General features: G+C 38.3%; 1 protein-coding gene across 6 annotated transcripts in view; it reads left to right on the top strand.

Moving 5' to 3' along the window:
- The window catches only part of AKAP7 (A-kinase anchoring protein 7), an 82,332-nt gene extending 62,520 nt beyond the window's left edge, over positions 1 to 19,812 (top strand). For 4 of the 6 annotated variants that reach the window (XM_040059084.2, XM_040059088.1, XM_040059087.1 and 1 more), the window contains 2 exons: positions 17,568 to 17,766; positions 18,536 to 18,695. In XM_040059084.2, coding sequence (XP_039915018.1) covers positions 17,568 to 17,766; positions 18,536 to 18,548 — 212 coding nt within the window. In that variant the 3' untranslated portion in view covers positions 18,549 to 18,695. Of the gene's footprint in view, positions 1 to 17,567 lie in introns of all 6 variants that reach the window. The other 2 variants (XM_040059082.2, XM_040059085.2) reach the window with 2 other exon arrangements.
- The last annotated feature ends 807 nt before the right edge of the window (positions 19,813 to 20,619 follow it).

The following is a 20,619-nucleotide window of genomic DNA, read 5'->3' as shown; positions in this document are numbered from 1 at the left end:
ATGGGACAAGATTAGCTAGTTTGATCCCAGTAAGAGAGGATGAGAAAGAAGTACTAGAGTTCAGAAGACCCTGATGAGAGACTTTGAACTGGAGATGAGGTCATTAAAATTGGTTCCATGCTGATAGAGTTGGAACTTTAATGAACTTAATGATCACTTTTCATAAAAAGCGTGTCAGCAGAGAACCAGTCTCCGGTGAATTGTGACTGTGTAGCAAGATGAGAACTGCCCAGGTAACCTTGCAGCCATTCTTATTATAATAACTGTTTTCTGTCTTCCACCGATGCCAGCTGGAGCCAGTGGGAGAAAATGTGTGGTTAAGATCTTCTATCAGCTTCCACCTAGGATGTTTTTGTGAGCACTTTGCCACTTTGTGATGTATCTAGACTGTCCATTAGCTTAAGTGTTCAAGGGCTGTCTTACTTTCAGCTTAATTGCCAAACCATCACTCTGCATAGGTGGAAAAAATAAGTACCTTTTTGGCTATCAGATGACACATCATATTGTGCAGAAGTATTTCCATAGATCCCTCTTATGTTATTGATAAAATAAAATTTATTTTCTACGTTGAGGCCAAGTTCTCTGTCTTCCATTCACATGCTACTATTACTTTACTGTCAATTCCTCTGAAACTGTATTAGGTCCCAAACATATTGGGAGAGACTATCTTTTATATCACTTTAATGACTCACAGAGAAGGATACACGTAATGTAACTGTTTTGTGCTTTCACCCTCACTATAATCTCAGTTCTTTTTACCCTGATGGGGGAGTTACGTGATCTTTGGATAAGACTACCAAGGTGAAAACTGGCCACCCTTTTTATAAACCTGCCTGTAGTTTGTGGGAGGTTGCTACAAGCTGCCATCTTTCATAGTGAGTTCTAGCAAGAAATACATGATCATGTGCAACGCTGGTTAACCTGGCTTTTTACAGATAAATCTTGATAGAAACAAAGATAAGCAAAACAATAATGGTTGTATGACGATAAACCCCTATCCTTCTAAATTAAAAAGTGCTGACAGAAGAAGTTGCAGATCCCATGGAATCATTGCTGCCAGAATCCCTGTTTTTGTGTACTGTGCTCTGGTGATCTGTGCTGTGTAGACTGATCCATAGCAGAGCAGGTTTTATGTGAGCACTCTTTTAATAAAGGCAAAAACAGTGAGTTAAATGCTTTTCCATCATTAGCTGACTAACCTGGGTAATTTTGTTTTAAGTGAATTAAGGAATTCTCAAAAACCCTGGAGCAGCTGATGGTAAGGGTCACATTGCCACAGTAGCTTCTTCATTGTGTGACTGGATCTAGTGAAGAGTAACATGCAAGAGAAATAAACAGGCTCAGTTTTGCAAAGTGCTGAGCAGCTTTGATACCTTGTGAACATGTGCACATATGGAGATGCTTCCTAATGCCAGTAGGCCATGCTGGAGTGGCAAGGAGCTGAAGCTTCTGGTGCATGTGGAAAAGGACTGGCAGAGTGGGAGGAGGAGCCATTGACCAGAAAAGCTGATTAAGGTGTCTTTCTCAACAGAGTATACCACTCCCTTTGTAATGGTAATGAAAGGGTTTTTACTGTGTTTGAAGTAATAAGTTCTGCCTCTGTGCAGTTTGATCCACTGGTACCTGTGGATCAAACATTAAATCATGTAGATGTCAAATGAGTCAATCTTCCTGCTAAGTGTAGCAGTCTCAGGACAGTGAAATGGTGTCTCTGTACCTACCCTGGGCTCAGATGGAGAAAACAAGGAAGACCTGTCTGGTTGTAGACGAGTGCTTTTCAGAAACTGCAGCAAAAACAGTTGGAAGGGTAAAGCTCTGAGAGGTGTATGGACCCTGTATCTCCCTTCTGCCACCCCTCCCAGTTGTATTGCCTCATATGGCTGCTGCTCTGCAGGGTAAAATCCTGTACTTCTTATTGGTTGGCCAGCTTCCAAGGTCCTGTAGTATTTATCATGCTTATATTTCACAAGAAGGTTATCTTCATATTTGTGTGCTTTCCCATCCTCTTCTGATCTGCAAAGCTATAATTCAGAAATTAATTTATTGACAAAGAAATTATCATTAGTTAATGCTGGTCTGGAAATTTTAAGAGACATGAAAGTAAAGTTTGAAACTGATACAAGTTTTTTCTGCTGTGAAGGGCATTGTATGAGCCATCTGTGGATTTTTTAGGTAATCACTGTTTAGTCCTCTTAAGTACTGCAGTGGATAACTCTGTTATGGGACTTTTCATTGAACAAAGACAAGAGACAACATTAAAACTGTTTCGCTTACAGCTGAAGGCTTCTTTGCAGATATGGGAAGCGAGCCTGTGATCCCAATGAGTCCAGACAAAGGTCACCACTGCTGGAACTAGTCAGCATGCGTGTCAGGCTGACAGAGGCTGCTGGTTGAGGGGGTTTTGTCGTGAAAAATGCGTTATTAGTTATACTATGGTTATGCAGTTTTCTGAGTGGAAATAAATCACAGAAAGAGGTGATGATGAGTATCATGCAGTATTGCTGCTGTTGTATTTATGGAACTGTAAAGGAAATAAAAAACAATCCTCTGTCAAGCAGAGGAACCTTCCTTAAAATGTTTATTTTACTGGACTTTGATGCAATTAATTATTTCTGTAATTTCTTGATTTTGCTCTCTATTTTAAAATTTATGGCCAAATAACATTTTAGTACACTTGGCTACAAGGTCAGGCGATCTAGAGAAGTAACGCACTGTAAAGTTGCTTATGTGGAGAAGGTTCTATCCGTGACATTAGCCAGACATTTTTTTCATTGTTTCTGGAAAGTATTTCATTCAAAAAACCCACATGAATAAAACCAGCAGATTCAAAAGGAACAGTACTATTTTTTTAAACTCCCTACTGAGCACACTGATGCTAGGTCAGTTAAATTGATTGACAAAAGTTTGGGGAGACAGGAGGCTTCAATAGATGCAGAATTGAGTCCTGTATTTCTTAGGTTATATAGATGTCAGTTAAAATTCCATCCAAAAATATATCTAAATACTGCATTGGCAGTTGGAAAAAAGCAGCTTTATGATGATTTGGAATATAAGCAAATTCTGCCACAATCACACTCAAATAGCCCTGAGCATTACTGTGGGCCACCAGCTGCAGTGGCAGATTACAACTGAAAGTTGCATTTAAAATTCCAAACTGTGCTGCTTCTTGGTTCAAAAAGCCAGACAGACCAAAGAATAGTGAATGCGATTTCTCATGGTGCTAAATTTTTCAAATGCAATTAGTTTGTTTTGTAAATCTCCACCATAAAGTTAGACATAAAGCTTGAATAGAAATTAATAACTCTTTTAAAATATACTGTAATGCTTAATTGCTTTTCATATTGTATAAATGGGTAATAACTGACAGTTAAATATTGTCTGTCTATTTGCAATATAACATAAATAAGAATACATGTTGCTTTTGCCCAGAAAAATTATTTCTGCATAATAAAAATAAATATGCAGGTAATTTATCTGGTAGTGGTAAAATCTCAGAAAAATTTCCAATGTCCAGTAACTGAATTGTTAGTTTTTATAATTTTTATGTTAATCAAAAATAATAATTTCAACAATAATATGCCATTTAGTACTGCAATGCTTGAAAGCTGTCTAAAAGGGTGCTTCAGTTGGAAGATCCAATTAGAAACAAGGTAACAGTGTTTAAGGATTTTTGCTAAGCATGCAAGTAAAACCATGAAAGTGAAACAGGTTAACTGGGGCATGAATCAAGCAGTACTAAAAATGTCAAGTGAAACCCTTAGCAGCAGTAAGCAGGAATAGTGCTGATTTATACCGAGCAAGGACCTGGCCTGCCAAGTGTCGTGGCTGTGACAGTCCACTGGCAGCCCCTGGAGTCCAGAGCTGCAGTTAGATGGATGAGAATATCAAGCAGCCCATTTAAAAGCAGACCTTCTATAAATAATATCAGAAAGATTGGTTCAGATGGCAAGCCAACAAATTGCCAACTCCATCTGGAGTCTTCTTTCTAAGTACATACATAGCAAGGGAAGGAGCCTGGGTAAAATGGTGTTTGTGCAGCCCTGGGCGTTAAAAATCGGACTGGTGGTCTGCTCCCTTGGCTCTTGCAGGAGACTTCCAACACGATTTCTTCAGAGAGTGAGCCTAGAAGGAAAATAAGATCACTTTTAAATCTGCATTTACACTAGTTTTTCCAAGCAATGCCATCCTATATTCTTTTTGGGTTTTAAAGGGGAAAATAAAGGCCAAAAGAAAAAGTGAATGTACATAAACATGTCATGAGTGAATTGAAGAGCACAATTTTCCCGATGATCCTGTATGCAGATGTTCCACTTGAGAAAGTGTAATGGATTTCTCATTTCTAATTTATTTCTTACTAGTGGAAAACATGTTTGGTATCCACCCCATATGCACCTGGAAATGAGAAATTGTGTCTTCTAAACTGTTAAAATGATTTAAAGATTATTTTAGTAACACCATTGCCACAGCAAAATGAAGACTGGGTTGTCAGAGGCTAACTCTGTTTGCTTTACTTTAGATATATTTGAATAAGGCAAAGGCTAGAGCATTATCTTTTTATTGATTTTCAGAGGGTAAATTACAGGTCACTGCTATCAGATAATATTAAAAGCTGCCCTGTATTCCCAGTGAACAATAGCCAAATACCTTATTCTGTATTACGGAAACCCACTCAGTACTATTTCTCTCATTCATTATTGCATGCTCCTGTCTCAGTTTACTGAGATTTGTGTGTACTCTGGCACAGTGTCTCTCTCTATTCACGATACAAATTGTGCCACTCTTTACACACCAAACAGTAGAAGGAGCAGCATGGTTTTCTGAAGTGCTGTAAGGCCTGCCCTGAAAAGTAAAAAGTATTAGAAGGTCTAAATGTTTAGAGTAATGAATTTTGCCTTTCTATTTCCTTGCTTCTGTGGGTTAAATCAGAATGCAGCAGTCAGATTTCATTGTAGTAAAAGAGGAAATGGAAATTTTGTTATTCCCACAGCTTTACTGGAGTCAGGAGCCAAATCCTGTCCTCTGGCACACGTGTTACTCTAGTTACTACTGCATTACTGTCTGATCATACTTCTGTTTTCATTTGCTCTGGGCTGCTTTGGAGTTACGATTCAAAACCTCTGCCAGGAGAAATCCACAGAAATAACTGTTCTGCGAACGCAGAATTTGGCTCCAGGTACTTCTCAGCTTTGCTACCTACAGGCAGAGCCCAGCTCTGTGACTGCTCTGGCTGCCTCGGACTCCAGTGCACTGCATGCCAGGGTGTCTGGGGCTGCACCTGGGCACTGGGACTGCCTTGCCTGTAGCATCACCCTGGCACAGTTCTGGGCCTGGCAAACATGCTGCAGAAACTCCTGGGCACTGGTTGGGAGCTAGCACCAACCCAAGTCCTTTCCCAGTAGGCAGTTTGGATACAGCCACAGCATTTCAAAGGCCTGCAGGGCTGGATGGGACGGACCTGAGTTGCTCTGTGCTAACTGGCCTTAGAGCCAACAAGTACTGGCATTGTAGAGCTCACCTGTGTAAACGTAGGCAGGTGTGTCTGCATGAAACACCAGGTTTCAGAGATGCTTTTCATGGTACTATGAGAACAGGTGATTGTCTAATGTCAACATAGAACCCAACCTGAATTTTCCTTCTCTGTTTGAAAGTGATCCATAAGCAAATCCATATTACAGCCAAATAGAAATTGCAACATACTAAACATGAAATACCATTTGCTCTTAGTGTATGTGAACAGCCACCCCTTCAATTTAGAAACTCATTTGCTTCAACCTATTGTCCTGCTATATGACAAGCATACTCCTACTGTAACCTGTGAGCTTAGAATGGAGCCACTCACAATGGAGAAATTTTAGCATAGGGATAAAACATCTATTACAGAAATATAATAACCACACTTGTGACTGGGAAAGTGTTTGTTATACAACCAAAATGTGGTAGTTGTCTACTTCTTCCTAAGCTGATACTTTAAATGTACTTTTTTTCCCTTTGTACTATCTGATTTGATGCTTAATGCTAGGTAATTGAATGCTTTGTTTGCTAATGGAGAGTGGTATTCCTGGAAGCAGGCAGGCATATTCTAACCTTGATTCCAGAAACCATTAAAAAGTTAATTTTTTAAAAAAATTACAAAATTGGTCTGCACAACCTCCATTAAAGATGCCATATAATTAAGAAAGAGAAAATGAGTTATTTTGTTTTATTAAAGATCTCTAGAAACTAGAATATGGACTAATAATAAGACTCTCAATTTTGACATTTTATACTGACCTGGAATGATCTGGAAGCTGTACTCAGTCCTCTTTAAAAAAGGGGTGAAAACAGATTTCATCTGTGGAAAAGGTTCACTTTTGGGAAGAAAAAAAAACAGTCCCCACAATCTATCTCTTTTTACCATTTCAACAAGGTCATGTGCCACCAGACCTATAACCTTTTAGCAGAAATGGCATGCATGCAGTGCTAGCTTAATCTTCCCTGGGAAGATCAGTGTAACTTTTGTCCTAGAAGCTCAAGAAGCTCATGGAGCAGAGGAAATAGATGTTTGGAGGAAGTACTGTGTTTCCAAAAGAATATAATGCTCGAAACGTGGAGTAGGAGCCCAGGCTGTGCTTCAGAAAATGCCTGGGAAGCTGTGGAGCTACATCTTGGGGAGTTCTGACAGCAGGAGCTGGCTAGTTTGGGGGAGGAAAAAAAAAAAAAGCTACAAAGACAGAAGGCAGGAGGAGGAACTGGTTAACATGATTAAGCAACTGTTAGGATAGCATGGGATTACTTCTATTGCATCATGTGAAATAAGAACAAGCGAGAACATTTTGTATATATTTCAGTAAAAGCTTCCTGTCAGTGACAGATGCTGGGCTGCAGAGAGTCTACATTTTGCAATGTTGTGACCAAGATTTTGAGATTAAGGCAGACAAACAAAGAAGGCAAGACAGACAACAGGTCCTTGGTCGACTGAGGGGTTGTCCTTTAGGTGACATTGGTTTGTTATTATTTGTGAAATTATTTTAGGCAAAGTGGAAAATAAGATAACTTGAAAAGTATCATATAGTAAGAGTACTGAGGCCTTGTTCAGCAGCTGATTACTGGTGGTTTGATAATGTTTTATGCCAAATCATTTTGCCATTCCTAAAATTGGAGTGGTCCTGTTTCCATAAGCTTAAAGTGGAGAACAGACAGAAGAGATTGGAATTTAGAGGAATTTGGGGTATATGATTGTATATACTCTGTAAGTTAGCATGGTGTCTCTGCCCATGGCAGAAAGGTTAGAACTAGGTGATCTTTAAGGTCTCTCCCAACCATTCTATAATTCTGTGGAGCATGAGGTTGTAAATTGTCTTAAAAAGAAAATGGACTGGCTGCAGGCTGTCCTTGAGCCTTAAGTAGCTAGAAATACACTGTGCCAATTACCAGTTTGGCACTGCCAAACTTGTACAATAGTTAGTACTTTTAGACTTGTAATTCTGATGTTGATATACACAGCCGAACTTTTGTCAGGCTCTTGACCTGCCTGAATTGTTGTCCTAAATTGGTGTAGGGAAAATTCACTTCTTATTAGGTATTTCCTTTGGAACCCAATCCCCAAATCTCAAAATCCATCGTTAAGGTTATCTTTTCTGCTGATGGCTTAATCCCTTTGAATATCTGCCAATCTCAGGTGAATCTGACCTGGGCACTTGTTAAGCTTCCTGTGAGTTAAAATCCTCAGGCATGGATAATACGTTTCACTCACTAGAGAGAATGTATCTTTACACTAAGAGGAGAATTGTCTTACCCCGTGGTCTATTATTGTGTTACTCCGTTTCACATCCTAGCAATAATTTTTAAATTACATTTTATTCAATCTTTCATTTTACTACAAAGCACAAGGACTGAACAAAAACATATTAAGACAGCCACATTTTCTGTATCACTTACTGTGGCTAAGCACAATCAGCAAATGTACGCTTTTTTTCTATTTTAAAAATCCATTACCATCTAGTATAGTCTAATGCAGTCAAAAGGATTTTCCTTTCTTTCTTTCTCACATCCTCTTTTGCTTTTCGCATACACCTCATTAGTACAATGTGAGAGTTTTTTCCAGCAGAAAATGGTGACTTTACTCTTGCAGTTCTACAAACTGTAACCTGGAATGAGGTGAGTTCTAGGGATTGAACCCTTTCTAAAGTCAGTGTTTACCTTTCTCTGTTAAAATGAAATTTACTGTCATGTTTTTTGTGTTTTGAAGCACAGTTGATCCTCTGATTTAATAACTTAAATGTTAATTTACGTTGACCCCCACCTGTGTGCCCTATTCATACATTGTTTGTGTATTCTCTGCTACAATTAATCTGAAGCATTTGGAAGAAGGGCCACCTGTAATACAGTCTGGATCATGGAGTCACTGCCTGTATTGCTTGCTTCAGTACAAGAGAATAATAATAATAATAATCCCCTTCCAAAAGAAGTGCATCATTTTACTTTAAAAGAGCCATTTCATTCTCTTTGCCCTTTTTTTAACCATCATCTTTAAAGAAGGCATAAAATAAGAAAATAGTACAGGATTAGACTTTAAATAAAAACATGATATGTAATAAGTTATGTCTAAGTTTAATCTTGGACATGAGCAGCAGAATGTTGGATGCCTGTGGTGCTGCACAAGGCTACGCAAGGTGTATAGCTACACCTGCATTCTTGGTGTTCCAACCATGTTGCATTGTGCTGAGCAACTATTGTATGTGCTTTCCTGTCTTGGGAAATCTCAAAATCATGAATGACATAATCTGCTCTTGAGGAGAACTATTGCCCATTTCTTTCCTTCTCCTCATCCTTAACAAATTTTTCTTGGCCCATCCAGCCAGATAAAGGAATGGGAGAACTTTTCTGTATGGAAAACATAAAGGCAAAGCAAACTAAAGTACTAAACTCAAGGTTTTGACCATACAGTTGGTTCTAAACAGAGTGCAAAGAAATGCAAGAACTGGTTATGGTGTTAATATCCACCCTTTATTATTTTCCTCTTGAAATGAGGAAAGGCTGAGAACAATACTGCTTAAAATAAGAGGATGAAGAAAATATATGAAACTCCAAATTAGAACTGTTTATCCTGATATAAAGGCCCAAAAGACCAGCTTGTATAAATGAGCAGTTTTCTTCTGGTGTGATGGGACAGATTTAGAATTATTGGGGTGCTAAAGAGGAAGGTGTGGAACTCTGTATACTATGTAGGTAGAGAGAAAATTTGCCAATGGAAAAAGGAATGTAAAGAGATAAGAACCATCAGTTTTAAGGCATGGTAATGAGCAATCCAGTATGGTACTGAGTAAATTGGTAAAAATTGTGATGGTTAGTTCAGTTTTTGGCACAGCAGACATATTTTTCTGGATCGATTTCACTGAAGTGTTGCTAGAACAGTCTTTGACTCACTGAGTTTGAGGAAGTAGAAATATGGGGGAAGAAAGGGAGGGGGAGTTATTATTTTGCTAGAATGCAGTGTTAGAGCTGTAGGGATTTTTCTCTCACTTAAGAAGTGTTGCTCTCAGATAGGAAAATAAGTTTTTTAAGAAGTTTTATTGTTTCACAAAGAAAATATTTTTGTAACTGTTGGATATGTAGCATAGGAAGCATATGAAAGTAAAGTCTGGTGGTTTAAAAACAGTAATTGGGACTCAATTATTCTTCATTTTTAATGGTGAAGCAGACTCAAAAATAACATTAATTTTGATTATTAGGTACTTGTTCAACAAATGAGGTTATTTGTCCAATTCATAAAGAACACAGGATGGGAAAAAAATTTATACTGTCCTCTCATATTCTTTCAATTTTTTTTCTTGCTCTAGCTTATAAAGTCTGTTTCTTTGTGTGAGAGATTGATTGCATTAAATTTAGTTTTATGACATGGTAATGTTTCAGGATTATTTTCATTCACAGATTTTGTTCCACCATCCTCTAGCAACAATTTTTAATTTTCTGTGAATTAGATTAAGTGAGCTGTAGTCATACCTTCAGCATTCTTAACTCTTTATCTACAGCTATTCTGATTTCATGTCTGAGGTCACGAAAGCTCCCATGGCACAGAGCAATTTATTATGACCAAGGACACGCTGGAATTTGTTGCTTGTCTTTGGAATAATTTTCTTTGGAAATCAAGAGGGACTTTTTGCAAGGTCATGTGGTGATAGGACAATAGCTTTAAACTGAAAGAGGATGGTGAGTCCAGAGAAGTTGTGGATGCCCAATCACTGGAAGTGTTCAGTGCCAGGTTGGATGGGGCTCTGAGCAACCTGGTCTAGTGAAAGGCGTTCCTGCCTAGGACAGCAGCAGGGGTAGGACTAGATGAGTTTTATGGTCCCTTCCAAAGCAAATAATTCTGTGATTTAGTGTTCTTGAAAGTGGGTATATTTGGACTTCTGGAGAGCAATAAAAAGACAAGCTCTTTTTGAGGAAGAGCATTTCCTGAAGAAGATCCCAAACAGTGGTTTAATGGGTTCAAGGCCAGAGCATTTAAAGAGAGGTCTAAACTTCTATGTACTAGTACTCTCCAAGTATCAAAAGTAAGCTTCATGTTTACAAACCTTTGTGTGGTAGAGCAGTGAACATTTATACAGCTACATCTCACAATAGGAGTTTAAAAACTGATAACAAATTCCATCTCTTAAAAAAAACCCACCACATTTAAAGTAGAAGTTAGGTGGCAAACAGAAAGGAGGGAAGAAGGAAAAAAAGTAAATACATTATTTAAGGCAAAATCTGTGATAGATAAAGGGGATTCAGATAGTAAAGGCCATGATAAGTACTTAAAGTTAGGGGTGTTTTTAAATGCAGTTCAAATTGATTTAAGGGTGTCTTGTTAGTTTTCCCAAAGCTGTTGGCAAATTTGGTCAGATTCTGTAGACTTGATCCATGAAGGACAGCAACCATATTACTTGTGTTCAAAAATATGTAACTTCAGGTTTGCCTAAGAGCTTATGAAGTGGGTTGAGTTCCTTCAAGAGGAAGTTTCTGGAGGAAAAGGATTAGACCCATCCATTTTGACTGCCTTTGGATGCAGTTGTGCTACCAGTTGAAACTTAATGTAAGATGCTCATACCGAGAGAGGGGACTCTAACCTTCTTCCATTAGATTCAGAATCTAATTAAGTATGGTCACAGAGATCTTAAAAGCACCTTGCAAATGGTGTTTTTTTCATTAAAATTATACAGTATTTAAAATTATTAAATTAAAATTATTACAGTATTTTATGGACACTGTTGGACATACTCTTGAATTGCAATTAAATTTTGTTTGCAAAATTTCATCTTCCTTTTGCAGTTCAAACAGTATGCAGCTGTGTTTCACAACTCATGTTACTGCAACTGAAACAATTAAATGAAAATGCATGTTGATTAAAATTTGACTTTTATGCCCATAACTTACAAATACATTCACAACTGCTTTCCCCAGGGTAAGAGATGTACTATGTGAGAGACTATGATAACATTTTTTTCTGAGCTCCAGAGGACCAATAACACAGGTTCAGCTTAAGATTCGCTTACTAACACTTGTTTAACTATATGTCTTAATTCAAAAAAGATTGCTTTTTTTTAGTATACTTGACAGTAGGATAGAAAAGTCACAGCCAAAATAGCATCCCTTTGGAAGCTGTACAGTAACAAATGAATCCTAAAGATGTGAAACTGAAGTTCCCATAGACTATTGGAAGGATAAGGGAACAGTAACAAGAGGTGAATGTTTATTTATATTTATATGACTTATATGAATATTTATTAAATTACTTGCCTTGTCATGCTTGTGAGTAAATGTTTAATTTTCATGGTTGACAGGTCTATAAGCAGGGACTTTAAGGTTTTGACAAAATATTTGGACTGTGGCAATTAAAATCTTTGTATATACCCTTTTGGTTAGCCGCTGTGTTTTCTGGGCCTACACCTCCCTCAGCTTGGTGACCTAGCTGGGTGATTTTCTGCCTTCAAGACCGTCCAGCTCTGTCTGTGGTCACTGGTGGCTGAGGTTGATGGGGAAGCAGTCTGTGCTGTCACCCACAGTGTGTTACATTCTCAGTATTATTTCTGGAGGACCACTGAAGGCAAGGGACTGATGTGTTTCCCTAGTTTGAAAACTGGGAAGCCTGATTGCTCTCTCTCTCTCTCTTAGGCTCTAAAAACAGTAGGAGGCTTCCCCCTTGGCACCATCCTAGAGGACACAGAAACTCTTTTGCTCTCCTTGATCAGCCTGCTGACCCAAACTGCCCTAACCCCAGTTCCTGGGAGCTGCTGGCACCAGGCAGCTCTGTGAATGGTGAAGGGGAGTGAATAATGTTGCCTGGATGTTTGCCATCACAGTCTGCCTAGTCCCTCGGTTCTCCCATTACCATCTTACAGAGTGGATGTTACTGTGACTATGAAAAACCACTTCTGTAACTTGGCCTGTTCCCTCTACCGGAGTGTTGGTATGAAAAATCAAGTAAAACTCACAGCTTTTTAAGACATCTTTTTTCCTTTGGCTACTTTGCTATCTTTCCTGCCTGTTGCACTAGACTTCTTATAAATTTGTTCAATTTAAGCATTAAACTGCGTTAAAGGAATCAGGGAATTTCTCTGTCAACATGTGTCTTTTAATAGAAAAACAAACCCAAGATAGTTAACAGAACTCCCTGTATGCCAGGACTAGAGTCTTACATAACTTTAAATTTTGTTTGTTCTGGAGGCTCCTGCTTGTGGCATCACATCCTTCAGTGCTTGCAGAAGGATGAATAGGTCTAGCAGATCACATCCTCCTTCTTCATTTAGAGGTGGTCAGAAAATTTATATCAGAGCTTCACAGGGGTTTGTGTGAAACAAAACAAACTTTTGCCATGTTTGCCAAGTCTGCAGCTCAAAGCATCCTGTGGGTACTCCTGCTGTCATTACCGAATCTGGCAAGAGCACCACTTTCCCTGAATAACTGAAACACCCTTCATTTCCTCTTTAGTAGAAATTCCTAACTTAATCAGTTTTATTCCATGGTGTGCCAAATGAAATAAAAAAAAACCTTTCCAGAAAATTAGAAACTAGGTATCCAGCATGAAAGACAGATTGGTATTGTCTTGTAAGACAGTCCTGTATTTACAGAGCAATATATGTAAACCTAAAGAAGTCTGTAAGATGTTCCACATCAGGTGGGAACACCCAGCAACAGAAATGTCATCACCCTCCTTTCATAATTTCACCCTACCTCCCAGTTCCTTATTTCTGTCAGTTTCTTAAGTGACCACTTAAGAGACTTTTCATCCAAGGCCTTCTTAATTAGCAAGGAAATGTTCAGAGTTGACAGACTTTCCTGTCTGTATTTGCTGTGTTGATTAGATACGTTCACGTGCTCATATTTGTGTTCACAGAGTTTGTAAAACCTGTATTAGAAATGTTTATTAGAATAACCCAAAAGGTAGATGGAGGCATGTCTGTTACCACAGCCTCCCCAGGTCTCAGAGCAGAACTTCTGCCATCAGAGTACAAATTTCTCAGCTGGTCTTGGTCACCTGTTCTAAATACTAACATTCTCTTTTATAATGTTCCCCATGTTATCAATGTTTTGTTGCCAAGAAAGGTCTTTGGAAGGAAAAACAAAGCCCAGTGTGTTGAGGCCACTAGGGGAGGATTGCAGAACCTTGTCCTGGAGCATAGCTGGTAAAAGGTTGTAAAACTGGCTTTTCCTATAAAAGGGATCCCCTGTTGCTTCCTTCAATTAAATCTGTTACAAAAAACCACAGTCCATGATGTGATCATATCAACAATAGAGGGATCCAAACTGTCCTGCCTCCTTCCAAATCTGAGATATCTACATACACTCTAAACAGGCTGTGTCAGGGCTGTGAAAATGCTGTACCAGGACCATGATGTCTGATTTGTTCCAATACAGTATTTCAAAATTCAGCTCACAATCTTGTAATGTGTAGGGGGGTGTAGACTTGGAGAGTAAACCTAGTCCGGTAGAAAGATTACAGCAGTGAATTTGAATCCCAACTTGGCTGTGGTTGCAGGCATCTGGTTCGTGTCCATAACTGCTAGCAGTAGGATGTAAGATCATAAAGCCTCTTTTGAATAATTCTGAGGAGCTGATAGTTCCCTTTGTAAAAAATGATGGTCATTTCAGGACAACTGGTATGCTTCAGTTTTAGTAATAAAAAACACTGCTCAGCATGAATGCATTGAGGTACATTCATAGGAGATGAATTGGTTTTCATATTTTGAAAATTATAGAAGAGAATTCTGGGATAAACAAAATGAATGGGGTTTTTTCATTTTTTTTCTGAGCAACATTGAAGTGATTTTTTTTTATTCACAGGCACAGAAATAAAGTAGTGTCACAATGTTGATGAAAATACAGTGCTGTGGTATATCTGTTCCCTTTTCAGAACAGAGATTACAGAGCAAGTGTGAATTTTTAAACCTCCCTTTTGAATGTAAAACATTCATATCTGCAATGACTTCTGCAGATAATCCAATAAAGGTAGGCAGTCCACTCAAAGAAGTATTTGCCTGCTGCAAAGGAATTGTATACATCAAAGAAGCAGGTGAGCAGCAGCTGCAGCATGGAAGGAGAGATGTAAACAGGACAGAAGTGTGTTAAATTGTCAAGTAGATACAGATGATCAATACTCGTTTTTATTACATGACCAGTTTCATTTTATCAACATATGAATGTTGATAAAAAACAAGAAGGAATGTTACAATGGTACCCAGCTACCTTGCCAGCCAACCATGGCATTGCAGACACTCCCACAACTGCTATTTTGGGAGTATGAGAGTAGAAACAGAGCATCAGGGAATTATATATGTGCCTGTCCACCGAGGTGGCTGCACAGATAAATCCAAGCACAGACTTCATGCAAGGATATGCATGCATTTGCATTCACATGTCAATCAGATGTCCTTCCAGTGGGAGTGCAGAGCTCTCTTAGGAGGTGCTACAGTCTTCACGCCGGACTTTTGATCAGCCACGAATATCTCAAAATATTAAAAATAAACAAAATAATGCAAACCCATTTTTCTGTAGCTATATAAACTGTACTTTTAAAAGGCTCATTTAAGCAATCTGACATTTTTCATTCTTGAGAAAGTACTTAAAAGTGATCTACGTGCTTATTTTGAAACAATAAACACAATAGTAGCTATATAGATTTTATACATATATCTGTAAATGAGAACTGTTCTGCAGAAAATATTCATGGGAGAAGAGCTCTGGCCTTTTTTAGACCATAATACATGACGTACTATGACTAAAATTACACTGTGAGTAAATGTAATCACTACTGTTGTGTGGTATTTGGAGGCCTCTGTGACTGATTAGTCATATTCTGCATATTAAGCACTACAGGGTCAAGTGTGAGAGTGGCTGAGCACCATATTTCCCACTGATTTTGTTCCGAGTTGCATGGATGGATCATTAGCACCATGGGAGTAGCAACTTCCATGACCCACAAGCAATTCTGAAAAACAAGAAACTCTGCAACTGGAAGCCAGTTTTATTTTACATAATCATTATGTTAATTTTTTTTTTTTCTAATGACTAAATAGACCAGGGCAACTGACACATTTTTGAGCATCTTTACTAAAAGCAGAGGAAATCAGTAATTCAAAGGGCTTCATTCAAAGGAGTGTGTGGGATCACTTCAGAAAAGCTGTGAGGAGATGCTGCTCATAAATACCTTGGGTGCCCTGAGAGAGAAGAGTCTGAATTAAGTCCCTCCTGCATGTAAGTTAAAGGATAGACTTAGATCCAGGATTTAGAGATAGCAAGAAATATTGTAAGCAGTGAGTCAGAGAATGTGGAGTATGTAGCTGTTTGGTTTTGAGAATAGTGCCTCTGCCTCCGTTGCATGGTAGCCTAAAATATTTCTCCTTGGAATTGATAATCTGTTTTTAATGATTTCTTATATTTACATGCTTACCATACATTCTTATAATGTATTCTTATATTTGGGGTTAACCAAAACTATCCCTCTATATATTATTTTTAAATTCTTTAGAATATTTATTTACACTTTCTACAAAATGTAAAGAAATGCTCTACCAAGATGGTGTGTGATGATTCTTCAGGGGGAGAGCACAGTTCTTCCTTGCCTGTACTAACAGTACTGTGGAGACCCAGAACTGAAAGAGCTGCTGCTTTTCCAGAGCAGAATGATCAGATTAACAGCTAATAGAGGCACTGCCTCTGAATATGAAGAGTTTTGTTTGCTTCTCTGTCTCCTCTCTGAATCTCCATATGAATTAAGCTTTATCAGTGAAATCACTCACAGGTTGTGCAATACACTAGGAAGACTAATAAAAGTCTTTCATAACTATTATCTAATAGTTTTGGCAAACTTTAATATATTTACATATATGAAAAATGACAAATTTAGGCAATTGAACAGTACAAAGTTTTGTGCTGAGCGTGTAGAACAATATCTCTTTCATCAGATGTGTGTGTGACTAAACAGCCTCTTATTACTGGTTGCAGAATGCAAACGCCAGAAGAGAACATGAAGTGCATGACCTTTAAATATAGATGGAGGGAAACAGTTATTTACCTAGTGCAGGGGACTGTGAAATAGCAAATGGCATGACCAATGAGGATTTCATTGTAAAATTTGCTTTTTCTGCAACAAATTCATTGTAAAAGGAGAATTCTGCAGTAAGGTTTTTAGTTTATTAGGAAAATGTTTCATGGAAAAGTACCATTTCAAATTACATGTAATGATGTATGAGAATCCTCACTATGTATACAGTTGATTTGTTGTATATGTTATTCATACAAAGTTTTAGCGAAAGAGGGAAATGTCAGCTTCTTGTTTTTATCAGCAGATGTTTAAGAATGGACTGCTGGAACTTGAAGTCCTTTGATGTTAGAGCTTTAGGATAGAAGACAGAAGAGAGGCAGGGAGGGACTATATGGCTTCTCTAAGTTTTATGCTTTGTTTAGAAAAAATATTTCTAACCTGTGCTTTAAGTGTTTTAGTAATTTTCCCCATCAGGAACTCTTGAATTACAAGCCATGAATAAAAAGACAGATTTTAGATTTATTTAACAAAATGGTGGCACCTAAATTTAGGAATGCTAATAAAATGTAAATATGCCTTATGCCATATTTGACCCTGAGATTGGCTCAGTTGGTCAGAGCATGGGGGTAATAATGCCAAGGTTGAAAGTTTGATTTCCTTAAGGGCCATTTTACTTAAGAGTTGGATTTGATGATCCTTATGGGCCCCTTCCAACTTAGAATATTCTGTGATTCTGTGATCTTTGCACAGGTGTCACAGGTGATCATTGACCAGAAAAAATTAAATTTGCACACTTACCCTTCTAGGCTGAATGAGGGCTTATTATGTTAGCCAGTGGCTTTTGCTGGGCTGTTATAAGAAACATGAGCAGTGAAATATCTTTGATCTAATACGCCGTACACACTTCTGGTTTGGATCTTGAGGGGGAGGGCGGAATTACTTTTTACAATCAGAAAGAGGCAGCTAATAACTTAGAATCCAGCTGAAGTCAGGGGCTCCTGATAGAATCACAGCTACTGTCTTTGCATGGCAATGAATTCCTTCTCTTGTCTGTTATGATGCTTAGGTGAAAAACAAGCAGCAGAGCCAGACGATGCAGAGCTGGTGAGCCTCAGCAAAAGGCTGGTGGAGAACGCAGTGCTGAAGGCTGTGCAGCAATATTTAGAAGAAACGCAAAACAAAAGCAGACAGACTGATGGGAGCCCTGCAAAAACTGAGGAAGCAGCGAGTGGCAGCAAGAATGAGAGCGACAATGATAACAGCAAGTGAGCACTTTGCAAAAAGCCTGGGAGCAAACATCCCACCAAGAATAACTACAAAAACATGTTCTGCTCCCTGCTGAAATTTGCAAAGTGATGTTGGGTGTCAGGCGCTCTGCTTTGTGAGTCTCTTATCAAAAGTTTGTTCTGAATTGAAGGACACTGTCTGCTGGTTTAATAAGTGCTTGCGTTGCTGAAAATCTGTCGAATGCTGGGAGGGATGGATGGTGGAAAAAAAGACACAAGAGTGGTGAAGCAGGTGGCTCCAGTCTTCACTTCTCTTGATACCACGAGTCCCTTCCTTGCTTTTGAAGAGAAACTGAACATTTTGCTTTTGTCATTTGGATTGTCATGGATGACTGTGGATGAGGCCTTGCCATAAGTGGAAGCGATGCCCTGCGCCCGAGGGTTTGGCAGCGCTGCAGGGCTGCTTGCTCCGTGTGGGAGCACGTGCTGTTTCCTAGTCAACAGCAGTCAATACCAAGCTAAAAATTACCACTACAGATACTCGTTGCAGATACTATTACACAGTATGTAATAAGACAGGAGTTTCCCTTCAATGTGATGCTGTACTATTCTTTACATTTTGGTAGCATTTGTTGATGTAAATTATATTTTTTGATGAGATACCTTTTTATAAAAAATCAATATGGGCAAAACACTGCGCACTGACTGCTGTCCAAGCCTCGTATGATCTCTTTATCATCTCTGTATATTAATGATTCTAAATCACATTAGTTGTTATAAAATGTATTATATTGTTGTTTTCCTCTAGGAAAGAGCCATGAAGCAGACTTAGTAAAGGAAGCTTTACGCAGAGAAACGCAGGCCCTGTTACCCAGACTGAATCAGATAAAGGAGCTGTTAACGAGTCCTGAGATCCGCACAAAAATTAGCAAAGAACTGTTTGAAGATGGGCACAACTCTAGCAGTAAATGGAAAAGTTGTACTGACTCTGAGTCTCCAAATGCATGATAAATTGCCATGATCGAAAATCTCATCAGGTTGTTTAAAGACAAAATATTGCAGCAAGAAAATTTTCAGGTTGGTTTGTTTGAGGTTTTTTAACTGAAAATGTGAATGGGTGTTAATGTCTCATGAGGAATCATGCTGAAATACTTGCACAGAAGGATTATATTTCCTAATAATGAAGTATAGCCACTTCTCAGTACTGCATTGAAACATGTTTGAGTGTGCAGGTATGTCATGACTCCAAAGTGGAAAAATACTGGTTTCAAGTAGATTTGAGCAAACACTGTGCCCTTCCTTTATCATTGTAAATAACTCAATTTTTCCTGCTATATTCCTTCCCTTAAAATGATGTACAAGTACTAAAAAACTGGTGGTTTTAAATACTTCAAAATGTATATTTGGGAAAAAAATCATCTTTTAATTATCTGCCTTTTGTACATGTACTGGCATTTTGGGTTAGTGTTGTATGTTTTTTATTGTTTTTTTAAACAGCACTTGAATATTTGTATAGATGCTGACATTTTGTTTCTGCTGATGTTTACACTAAAGCAAGAATGTTTTAAATTTCAGTATGAAATTCAGGCTCCACTGATCTCAATGGCATACTCTCGTTGGCTTTAATGGAGTCAGGATGCTGCAATTAAGATTTCTTGTGCAAATAATAATATTCCTTGGGATAATATTTGCCTTTTTACTTTTGTAGAACAGTGTTTCTGTCTTTTGTTTTCGATGTTCCTCCATCTCTACCTTCTGTTGTCTGAGGTAGGGTGTCAGTTTGCTCTCATTGTTCCCTTCACACACCTGCAAGATTCACTGAAGATCTGGATGATGAACAACAATGCAGGAGTAGGTCCAATATTTGCAATTTTTATAAACATGGTCATAAAAGCTATATAATATGTTGTGATTGGTATCAGAATTGTGCTGTTAGAACAGCTGTGTTCATGTTCTTCATTTGTCTCAAGCACTGTTCATTTATCTCACGTCAGAGCTTTTTTTCCCATCATTTGATATATAACAGTATATTCTGAAGCGCATCGTATACATGCCATGTTCACAATAAAATATTTTTTGTTTGCACTCTGTGTACGTTTCACCTGTTTCCAAATGGACTTGAATAAAAGTAAGTACTTGCAAGTAACAGGGTTACAGGAGAGAAATAGTGCTCCAGTGAATCACACCATTAAGTTGTCTACAGGGTGTTGTGCCCCCACTCTTCTCTGGAACTTCGCTGCTGAAATCATGCAGATAAACTAGGTCCAAGTCATTATTGTTTTCAAGGAAAAAACTTTGAAACTCTTGGGATTAATTTATGTTCTGGGCAGGGCGGGTCTAGAAATAAATACTGGGTACAACTTCTAGACGTCCTCTCTTGAAGTGTGAGTTAATGGAGTAGTCTCAAAATACTCTAGAATTATAGATTTAAAAAAATCTGAATCTGAAGTCATCCCTGGAGATCATAGGGAGGTAGCTTTTTATAGGCTGTAAAGCAATTTAAATGCAACTTGCACACAAAACCAGACACTCAGCTGTGAAAACAGGAAAACAATTTATTGTATTATATCTGAAGTATGGATTGTCATCTCCCATTCCTCTATACAAGTCATTTCCATGATTAAGGGCCTTTTTATATCATTCAGCTTGTAACAGTCATTGTTCTCATGTTTCAAATAAAACAGTGGAAATTAATTACTGAATTTATGTCCAGGCACTTTGATAGGTGACCTCATTATGAGAGAGCCTGCTCATTCAGCTCCTATGGATGGCATCAAGAAAAGCATCTCTGAAAAACATTTAGGAGAGTTAAAGGCCTGAGCATAGGCATCATCTGAGATGTACTGGAGTGGGTCTGCCAGATACGGCACAAACTGTTAAGGAGATGTTCTA

Source organism: Hirundo rustica, chromosome 3 (assembly GCF_015227805.2).
Source record: "Hirundo rustica isolate bHirRus1 chromosome 3, bHirRus1.pri.v3, whole genome shotgun sequence".
NCBI classification, from domain to species: domain Eukaryota; kingdom Metazoa; phylum Chordata; class Aves; order Passeriformes; family Hirundinidae; genus Hirundo; species Hirundo rustica.
This window is presented reverse-complemented; position numbering and strand designations above follow the sequence as displayed.